The following is an 11,214-nucleotide window of genomic DNA, read 5'->3' on the forward strand; positions in this document are numbered from 1 at the left end:
AATGAGTATGTTTACATGCACACTAATACACAGTGTACAAAACATAAGGAATACAAAAAATGATGCTTTTACATTTTATAAATGTAATCTTTATTTAACTAGGCAAGTCAGTTAAGAACAAATTCTACCCGGTCCAAACCCAGATGACACTGGGCCAATTGTGCGCCACCCTATGGGACTCCCAATCACGGCCAGATGTGATACAGCCTGGATTCAAACCAGGGACTGTAGTGACGCCTTTTGCACTGAGATGCAGTGCCGAAGACTGGTGGACTAGTCGGGAACCCCTGCTCTTTTCATTATATAGACTGACCAGGTGAATCCAGGTGAAAGCTATGATCCCTTATGGATGTCACATGTTAAATCCACTTCAATCAGTGTAGATGAAGGGGAGGAGACAGGTTTAATATTTTTTAGCCTTGAGACATGGATTGTGTGTGTGTGATTCAGAGGGTGAACGGGCATGACAAAAGGTTTAAGTGCCTTTGAACAGGGTATGGTAGTAGGTGCCAGGCGCACCAGTTTGAGTATGTCAAGAACTGCAATGCTGCTGGGTTTTTCATGCTCAACCGTTTCCTGTGTGTATCAAGTATGGTCCACCACCCAAAGGACATCCAGCCAACTTGACACAACTGTGGGAAGCATTGGAGTCAACATGGGCCAACATCCCTGTGGAACGCTTTTGACACCTTGTAGAGTCTATGCCCTGACGAATTGAGGCTGTTCTGAGGGCAAAAGGGGGTGTTCCTAATATTTTGTGAACTCAGTGTAATATATTAAACTGATTATGGCAGTATGCAGATTATGCAAGTCATGTAAACACTTTACTCTGCTTATCTTAATCAGCGTAAAGTCTAAATCAAAGTAAGCATACGCCGAATAAAACACCTAGTTTTTTAATGTGGAATTATTAGGACATGTAAACAGTTCAATTACACTGCTGGAACACAGATTAATCTGCACATTTGCCAGCACCGGTAGCACAAGCCTCCCTCTTATGCACGAGTGAAGTGAGTTTGGAAAAACTGAAAGTATGCATCTTAGAATTAATTTTCACATACAAACTTTATATGTCCTAACTCAATTTGGCTTCACAAAAATAACATGATCGTTGTGGTAGAATGTTTATTTTGATGGCCGATTTTCTGCATTTATTTAAGTCCCAGCAGGAAGCCTGATTTCAGATGTGTCCATGTAAACATGATTATTAGGGTAATTGTTTATATGCATGTAACCGTACTCAATGAGACAACATCAAAACCCACATAGTACCTGGCATTCGAAGATATGAGCAGTCTTGAATATACGCTGAATTTTTTTATCCTGCATTATTGTTTTTGAAATAATAAAAGATAATACAAAACTGATCATTCAATTCATGCTTTTCAATCTGCAGATGGATAAATGGATAGATGGTTGGATGGAAAGAGAGACTTTGCTCTTTTGCTTATCCACATCCTCTCTGGGGACTTGGTTAGCCACCGCGGTAGGGGAGCCAAACAACAGACGCACTTTGATGATGTCAGGTGACAGGTCAGCTACCCTCCTTTGTGAAGGGCAGTCTTTGTTTCTCTGTGTGCTGGGTCTTGGTTTTATTCTCTGTCTCCAAAGTCCTTTCCCTCTCAGTGACTGGAGGGTCGTTCCATGTCATTTCAGAAAGCAATGACACCCACAATCTCAGATTGTTCTGAAATAATTTCTGTAGTTAGAAACAGATTAGATTTGGCATTGGGGGGGGGGGGGGGCTTTTGACAATTTCTTTAGAATCCTCATGTCTTACTCATTGTTAGAATTTTTTTTTAGGTCCAAATCGGATGTTATGTAGTATATTTACAGAATTTGGGTGCAATCAATTAGCTTAATTTCTCAGAGATCAAATTATATTTGAACAAAATAATGTTGCTGGGTCTCCATCGCGCTCTAGTGACTCCTTGTGGCGGGCAGGGTGCATGCACGATGACTGCCGTCGCCAGCTGTACGGCGTTTCCTCCGACACATTGGTGCGCTGGCTTCTGGGTTAAGTGAGCAGTGTGTCAAGAAGCAGTGCGGCTTGGCAGGGTCGTGTTTCGGAGGAGGCTTGGCTCTCAACCGTCGCCTTTCCCGAGTCCGTACGGGGGTTTCAGCGATGGGACAAGACTAACTACCAATTGGATATCCCAAAATGATCTGTAACCTTCTGTTTCTTACTACAGAAATGACTTCAGAACAATCTGAGGTGGTGGGTGTTGAAATCCTTGTGCTTTTTGAGGTGGAATGACCCTGGGACTGTGTTGTTATTGTTGGTCTGTTTTTCACCTGCTGCCCGGAGAAAATATATTTTTTATGAGCACTCATGAATTCTGTCCTTGAAGTTCATTGGATCCTCTCAGCCTGGAAGGGAAGGTGAGGAGGACAGAGGAGTCCGCTGGGAGTGAGAGACAGTTTTCCCCTCAGAAGGAAGGAGCTCACAGACCTAACCACCCTGAAGGCTTTTTTTTACCTTTAAGCCTGGATGAGGCTGAGACATTAGGTGAACTGTGAACCATAGATTGTTCTAGAAAACACATAGGCTACAACAAGCTTTCAGGAAGACAGGCAACTATCAGTGAGCACATAGATCACTGGTTATAATACAAATATTGAATGAGACTGCCATACAAGCAGCACACCCGCATACTGTATGTCTTACAGCGGTCAAAACTATGAATATAATAACTCATCAATAGTCTATATCCCTGTGCTTTAATGGAGCTACAGCTCTTTTCACAACCACCAAAAACTTACCTTTAAAACCAAGCTTTCTTTCTCAAGCCACTGCTATTGCAGCAAATGTCATCATTCCAGGGGTACAAATGAGAGGTAATAAAATAAAAAGCGGGGGTTTATCCTCTGTCACATGTAATGGTACAGAGTACAGAGCCTTTAAACTTTGCTGTTGAATATGGAGTCACGCGCAGAGAGGTGTGTGGAGTGCACACACACAAAGGGCACTCCACATCTAAAGATGTCAGTAGGAGAGTTGGCTTCCAAATGTCAGCTACGTGAAGAACATTAGAAGAGAATGTAGACTCAGGTATTAGTAAAACCTACACTCTGTCTGCTGTGGAGAGAAGGAAAGAGAAAGGGAGGGAGCGTGTGGTGGGCCTACAGACAGGGGCGCGGGGTGGGCCTACAGACAGGGGCGCGGGGTGGGCCTACAGACAGGAGCGCGGGGTGGGCCTACAGACAGGAGCGCGGGGTGGGCCTACAGACAGGAGCGCGGGGTGGGCCTACAGACAGGAGCGCGGGGTGGGCCTACAGACAGGAGCGCGGGGTGGGCCTACAGACAGGCGCGCGGGGTGGGCCTACAGACAGGAGCGCGGGGTGGGCCTACCTACAGGAGCGCGGGGTGGGCCTACCTACAGGAGCGCGGGGTGGGCCTACCTACAGGAGCGCGGGGTGGGCCTACCTACAGGAGCGCGGGGTGGGCCTACCTACAGGAGCGCGGGGTGGGCCTACCTACAGGAGCGCGGGGTGGGCCTACCTACAGGAGCGCGGGGTGGGCCTACCTACAGGAGCGCGGGGTGGGCCTACCTACAGGAGCGCGGGGTGGGCCTACCTACAGGAGCGCGGGGTGGGCCTACCTACAGGAGCGCGGGGTGGGCCTACAGGAGCGCGGGGTGGGACTACAGGAGCGCGGGGTGGGACTACAGGAGCGCGGGGTGGGACTACAGGAGCGCGGGGTGGGCCTACAGGAGCGCGGGGTGGGCCTACAGGAGCGTGGGGTGGGCCTACAGGAGCGTGGGGTGGGACTACAGGAGCGTGGGGTGGGACTACAGGAGCGTGGGGTGGGCCTACAGGAGCGTGTGGTGGGCCTACAGGAGCGTGTGGTGGGCCTACAGGAGCGTGTGGTGGGCCTACAGGAGCGTGTGGTGGGCCTACAGGAGCGTGGGGTGGGCCTACAGGAGCGTGTGGTGGGCCTACAGGAGCGTGTGGTGGGCCTACAGAGGGCACTCTAACCCTGATCTTTAACTGCTAACACACACGCATGCAGCCGCACACCTATTTTAGACTAGATGCTGGATGGGGGGTAGAGGAGAACAAGCAGAACAGAGAGCCACTAATAAATGATATGAATTAAGGTGTGTGGCGACCTTGTGTTTTTGTGGGCTGCAGGGGCGCGAGGAAGAGAGAGAGAAGGACTCTAAATTAAGGACCTGTATAAGAGATGGGAGCTCTGCCCAGAGCCTCATCAATCCATCCTCTCCTCTCCTCTCCCACAACCTGGCATCTCTCCCTCCCCCTCTCTCTCACTCTCTGTGTTATTTTCTTGTGGAAGAAGTGAACAACATGTCCCAATAACACCATGGTTCAGCACAGACTAAGTGCTGCCTTAATTGCCTGTTGTTGCCCAGTACTTCTAGCCCAGTTCTTCTAGCTAGTCTTGATTCATTGGTAACTGCGCAAATCCTTTCCACATACACTCAACCCAAGGTCTTTCCACCCTCTAAAAACCTGAGAATCTCAGACATAAACATTGAACCTGAACACTGTTTCACTTATCCTGGTGTGTATGTCAGGCATACTGCAGCCTTTATCCTGGTGTGTACGTCGGCATACTGCAGCCTTTATCCTGGTGTGAATGTCAGGCATACTGCAGCCTTTATCCTGGTGTGTATGTCAGAGATACTGCAGCCTTTATCCTGGTGTGTACGTCGGCATACTGCAGCCTTTATCCTGGTGTGTATGTCAGGGATACTGCAGCCTTTATCCTGGTGTGTATGTCAGAGATACTGCAGCCTTTATCCTGGTGTGTATGTCAGAGATACTGCAGCCTTTATCCTGGTGTGTACGTCAGAGATACTGCAGCCTTTATCCTGGTGTGTACGTCAGGCATACTGCAGCCTTTATCCTGGTGTGTATGTCAGGCATACTGCAGCCTTTATCCTGGTGTGTATGTCAGGCATACTGCAGCCTTTATCCTGGTGTGTACGTCAGGCATACTGCAGCCTTTATCCTGGTGTGTATGTCAGGCATACTGCAGCCTTTATCCTGGTGTGTATGTCAGGCATACTGCAGCCTTCCTAGGTGATGGGGCCTCCCTGGAGAAGCAGTAAGATCTTCCTCCTCTCCTACAAGGTTAAGGTCTGCTCTCCATATCTCTCCAAACTTCATCTTTAGCATGAGACACGCACCACGTCAACCACACACACACACACCCCCTGAGCTAAAGGCCAAGGTTGACCTGCCGTGGAGACAAGGTCCAAAGTGGATGTGGTCTGACCTGGGGTTTAAACCCCAGAGGCCAGCTGGCTAAGGTCAAGGAATAACTGAGGTTTGGGTCGGCACAATAGTGTGAAAAGGGTAAAGGTGGTGTGAGAGGGTGCTGCTCACCTCATTCTGCAGCTCGTCGTCACTCTTGGTGGAGGCCAGCATCTCAAACAGGGAGGTGCACAGTTCCTCAGGGCTGGAGGAGATCATGTTGCCTCCGTTCAGGTACTTCTCCACCTCCCCCCTCAGGATGGTCCCATCCCCAGAGCTCTGAGCCCCTCCCGGGCTTAGCCTGCCTCCATCCGCCTCTAAACCATTACCCCTGCGACCTTGGTGGTTGTTTAGGAAGCTGTGAAAGTCCAGGCCTCCACCAGGGGTCTCGTCCTCAGGGCCCCCCGCCCAGGGCAGGGCCTCCTGGGGGTCCAGGGTGTAGCAGTCATAGGAGAAGGTGATGTTGCGTCCGAAGGCCGAGCCGCGCTGAGGGGCGCGACAGGAGCTCTGGGAACGAACAAACTCCTCCACCTGTAAAACATGAATAAATAAATAAATAAATAAATATATAAAGGCATAAATTCTAAGAAAAATATGATGGTAGAATAATAAAATACTAGGAAGAAAATGTATAAACCAAAAAGTAACTTTTTTTATGTTTTATGTAGACCTATATATAGTCAGTATTTCAGTTGTCCCACCTGGGACTCTCCCAGAGGGGCCACAGCCCGGGACACAGCAGCACAGGAGGCGTCGGCTGCCGAGGAGGGGAAGGGCCCAAACATCTGCTTGATGGCCCTCGTCTCCTCGTGACCCACATGGTCCTTGTTGTGGAACGTCTCAAACAGGAAGACAGCAGCACTCTCAATGGTGTCCTGGCCATGCTCTGTCCCCACTGCCAGAGACATGGGGAAACAACGAGATACTTAGTTAGCTAGATACCATCATCATTTATTATTAGGCCAGTTTCTTCAGTCCCACTCTTCAAGCGAGGTAATATGGGCTGCCATCAGCATCACAAATATGCTGACACTGATGATGATCATTGTGATTATCAGAAAACCCACTACCATTTACTATTACCATTAGTGATATCTAGCTGGCTAGTGGCTACAGCAATGTGACATTTCTTGCTGCACTGCTGTATGTTCCAACTGTATATTCCAAGCAGTAAAACGCTAGCGTTGTCTAGCCTTGTCTAGCACTGCTCCTCAGAGAAATGAAAGACGGAAAAGAGCACTTTCTAAAAGACACGTGTCCTCTCTCCGTAGCTCATTTAGAGGGAATCAGGACTAATTGTCCAAAAGAGAAGAGAGGGAGAGAGAGGGAAGAAAGAGAGAGAGGGAAGAAAGAGAGAGAGGGAAGAAAGAGAGAGAGGGAAGAAAGAGAGCGATCGAAAGAAAGATAAAGGGTCATACTTAGAGGCAGAGAGACAGATGAAAAGGATTTAAGCCAATTAAAATGGCCTAAAAGCATCTCACTCTCCACTGTGTGTGTCAGGGCACGATGGATGTTTTTCATCTTCATTCTCAGTGGGTTCTGGAGCTTTACTTTATTCTCTACGCTCTAGGTAGACAGACAGGCTAAGGGCACATTAAAAAGGACCAAAATTGCATGGTCAAGAACCTTTCAAAAATATCCCAAACAAGTGTTTATTATCGCGGAAGGCTCTCTAGACTTTCAATGATGAAGACAAAAAAAAGAGTAGCGGCGAACAGAAAGCAAATAAATTGAACAAAATTGGCTTTTTCATAAAGATGTGCTTTTATCTCAGGGTTTCAGGGAGGTAGGTAGGACATAATGCTTCTCTTGGTGAGCTCTTAGACAGCATTTCAAAGTACAAATCCTGACTGTACTGCCATGGTTTCAGTGACCTACTGCATGTGTCTATTGTTAGAATGTACTGTACTCTTATTTTCTGACAACATCCTGACATTCTCCACTAAAACACCTCAGCTAAGGAACATGCATCAAGCTCTACACTATATTATGCATCTTTCAGAGATAGTGACCCTGGCCTGATTCTCTGTTGAAAGGCTCATGTATGACACCCCCAGGCAGTCAGCCTCCACTAGCTATCCCCACTAGCTATCCTGAGCTCATGATCCCCTACATACATGTAGCTGCTGTTAGAACCCCAGGCTTGTTCTCAATTTGTCTTCCCTCGATTCCTTGTGTCCTCTCCTCATCACCTTCTCAAAACACATTCCTCTAACGCGTTTTGAGAAGGTGAGGAATCGAGGAGAGGACGTGAGAAATCGAGGAGAGACAAATTGAGAGAGCCTCAAAGATGCCTTCTTGTGTGTCCTGCAGGGCCTCAGTCTCTTCCTGTACACTACAGAGGCGCTCTGCCCGGGGGTTAGGGGGACAGAGGGGTGGGTGTGTGTGTGTGTGTGTGTGTGTGAGAGAGAGAGAGATCCCCCCCCCCGTCCCCCAACAGGCAGGATCAGAATAGTAATAAGAGCAGTAGGAGTTGGCCCTGTGTTGCACAGCTGTACGACTTCTGGAGAAGTTGTGGGGGATTTGCATCTAATCTAATTATAAGTCACATCAGGAAACCTGAATTCCGTTGTGGGGCAGTCCCTGCGGTGACGGCAGAAGCTGGGGTTCCTTTTGGTGGAGCAAGCTCTCCATAGGAGGTTGAATCCCAACAGTGTAGGGGAGGCTCAGTGCTTTGTCTTGAGGCTAAAAACTATAGAGGACTATTGCACATTTTGACGGCGAGGAAATATAATACCTTTAAGTGCGGCCCTCCGGACCTCGGTGAAGACCAAATGCGGCCCCAGAGGCAAAATTTATTTGACACCCCTGGCTTAGAGTGTATATCATCCAGGCCAATGAGTTGATTACCTATCAGTGTTTAACCTATATTAATTTAGTAGCGGCGCCCCATGGAATGGGCAACCCCATGATTCAGCCCATTTAAACCTGCCATGAAACATAAGCTGGTCTAAAGGTTATAATTATTTTAAAGGGAAAATTTCATTTCAGATGGTGTCTACAAAACAACAACTGTCTTTGCCACTGCGTGGAATAGTCCTAGGGAAGACACTGTCTATTCACCCTCACAGATAATATAACATTAGAATGGTGCTGTATGACTGAAAGTGCATCTCTGCCAGTCCAGCGAGTTGATTACCTATCTGCTTGGCAGCCTGAAGGATGCTCTTCAGCTCGTGTGCTGCAGCCTGCTGCTCTGCCTTCTCCAGGTGCTGAGTGAAGAACTGGACTATCTTCTGCCATGTCAGGCCCTCTCTGGAGAACAGCTCCTGCCTCTTCAGACGCTTGGTCTAACATAAGACAAACAGACAGCAAGGGCATAAAGTTACACAGATTTATCATGAAACTACGTTGTCTGATATTGGATGCACACAGTGACCTCTCTCTGCATATCCCTCTCTATCACACACAAACACACAGCAGAGGGTAACTCTAAGTCCTTTTCAGAACTCAAAGACATAGCGCAGCAGCATACGCTAAATCCTTGCATAGCGAGCGACTTGGAAATAAGCCTTTCCTTTAGCATTGGGTATTAGTGCTCATCAGGTCAGGGGGTTCAGTGCAAGGAGGGCCGGCAGCAGTATTAACACCATGCCTTTATTACAATCAGCACTTCCATGTCCTCTAAAACTAAAGAATTTTAACTGGAGGTCTGATAATCTCCCAGCGACCCTCATTAGTCCCTCTTTTCCATCAAGCAGCAGTTTTCACACTGTGGAGGATTTAGCTCTGGGAGAACAGGGCCAGAGGTGGTGGTCTGAGGACCAGGCCCAATTTCCTCCTAAGCAGAGTATCTCAATACACACCAACAACTTAACAAGCCCGCGATCAGAATGAGAGAGTAGAAATTAGGGGAATAGAGGCAGAGGCAAAGATTAGAATATATTTTGAAACGGGAGAGAGAGAGAGAGAGCGGATTAAAGAAGATAACAGGAAAAGAGAGGAAGCATGGTAAATGGGAGAGAGCTGGAGAAAGCGATATCAAGGAGGGAAGTGAGTGAAAAAGCACTACAAGTAGCCTGTGTTCACAACAGCCCAAAGCATCCTCCTCAATTGGCTTAATTCACATACGTAATCAGCTCCACCTCCCTCTTATAATAAAGCAGGGCTGTGAATTGCTAGGGACCTCAAGATGCGATATCACAACACTAAAGTGCCAATATGATATGTATTGTGAATCGATAATGTGATTTTATTGTGATTCAATGTTCCAAACCTAATTCTCACCAAATGTCTTCTGCAGAGGTTCAAGAGAGAGCAATGAGAAAACGAGTTTTGATCATGGGCATAAGTGATGAAAACAATTTGGCTCCCTATTTAAAAAGAAGATGTATAAGCTTTGAAGGAAAAATACTGGAGTTTTGGTGCTGGTACAGCCGACTAGGGATAAAATAATATTGCGATATTGTTAAATCGCGATAGTGTCCATTCACAAAGGTTAATCAGATATGGTCTATAATGTAACTTGTTTTGGGTTAGCCTTACCTTCAAGTCATATACTTCTTCAGTGAAGTCTTCCTGCTTGCTGACAGTAGAGAAGGAGCGCAGGGCGCCGGTGAGCCGGGGTGGAGACATTGGTTGCCCACCACTCTGTGGTCCATAAGATGCTACCAAACACAGTATATTTCTGATCTGAAAGTAAAAAAAAAAAAAACACATTTAGGCTATAAAATCAAATAGCGGAGTAAACAAAACAATACATTTTCCCTCACCACCAAAGAGACTTGTTTTGTTTTCAACTGGAAGGTAAGGTTACGTATATGCTGTCATAACTGAAGAGTTGGGTAAACAATTTAGGTAACGTAGCTAAATGCTTGGTCTGACAGCCTGTCAACTCCATTGACAGCTAGCTAACGTTAGCTAACTCTGGCTAGCATCATCACTTAGTTAGCTAGCTCAGCTGACAATGCATGTCCTGGCTAACAATAATACAGCCACTTGCCAAAACGAGTCTTAGAAAGAAATGCTGTAATCTCAATGTCAACAACGTGATTTTGTTGACATGAAAAGTTAACGTGAGCTAACTAGCTAGCTTAGCACAGTTGGAGGGAGACCAAATGGAGAATTGCGTTAGCTAACAGCTAACGTTAGCTGCTCAATTTGCCACGTCTCCCAATACAATGCAATGGCCACAAATGCAGGACAGTGTGGTACTTGTCATCATAATAATACGAACAAAGGGTGTATGGATAAATTGTACCTGTACTCGTAACGACAGCAAGGACTTAATACTCACGTTTCTACACTTTCAGAAGCGTTTACCTCAGATGGTCCGTCAAAAGTGGAGTAGTGGGTATTGTAGTACATTTATGGATACTTGTAGCCCTGTAGACATGGAAAGGACTACAATATCCATATTAATCGATACAAGAAGCAAGCCATCAGTAATCGATTTGTGAGAGAGAAATCAGAGAACTACAGGTATTTATGACAATTATCTTTGCCTACAGTATCATCAAAGATACTGATAACTAACTCCTTTTATTTGTAAAAATATTATTTTCACAGGTATAATTTTTGGGGGTGTGAAACGGGTCCCTTCGTGGAAAAGTTTGGGAACCCCTGGAGTAGGGGAATAATATAAGAATGTACACTGCTCAAAAAAATAAAGGGAACACTTAAACAACACATCCTAGATCTGAATGAAAGAAATAATGTTATTAAATACTTTTTTCTTTACATAGTTGAATGTGCTGACAACAAAATCACACAAAAATAATCAATGGAAATCCAATTTATCAACCCATGGAGGTCTGGATTTGGAGTCACACTCAAAATTAAAGTGGAAAACTACACTACAGGCTGATCCAACTTTGATGTAATGTCCTTAAAACAAGTCAAAATGAGGCTCAGTAGTGTGTGTGGCCTCCACGTGCCTGTATGACCTCCCTACAACGCCTGGGCATGCTCCTGATGAGGTGGGCATGCTCCTAATGAGGTGGCGGATGGTCTCCCGAGGGATCTCCTCCCAGACCTGGACTAAAGCATCCGCCA

General features: G+C 46.6%; 1 protein-coding gene across 2 annotated transcripts in view; it reads right to left on the reverse strand.

The window, feature by feature from the left end:
• Window positions 1–10,669, reverse strand: part of ascc3 (activating signal cointegrator 1 complex subunit 3) — a 163,610-nt gene extending 152,941 nt beyond the window's left edge. Inside the window, exons 1-5 of one of the 2 annotated variants that reach the window (XM_045718629.1) lie at window positions 10,457–10,669; window positions 9,706–9,852; window positions 8,360–8,510; window positions 5,922–6,115; window positions 5,353–5,751 (exon numbers count right to left, since the gene is read on the reverse strand). In XM_045718629.1, coding sequence (XP_045574585.1) covers window positions 5,353–5,751; window positions 5,922–6,115; window positions 8,360–8,510; window positions 9,706–9,795 — 834 coding nt within the window. In that variant the 5' untranslated portion in view covers window positions 9,796–9,852; window positions 10,457–10,669. Of the gene's footprint in view, window positions 1–5,352; window positions 5,752–5,921; window positions 6,116–8,359; window positions 8,511–9,705; window positions 9,853–10,420 lie in introns of both variants that reach the window. The other variant, XM_045718630.1, reaches the window with a different exon arrangement.
• Between the last annotated feature and the right edge of the window lie 545 nt (window positions 10,670–11,214).

This window comes from Salmo salar, chromosome ssa05 (assembly GCF_905237065.1).
Source record: "Salmo salar chromosome ssa05, Ssal_v3.1, whole genome shotgun sequence".
In the NCBI taxonomy this organism is placed as follows: domain Eukaryota; kingdom Metazoa; phylum Chordata; class Actinopteri; order Salmoniformes; family Salmonidae; genus Salmo; species Salmo salar.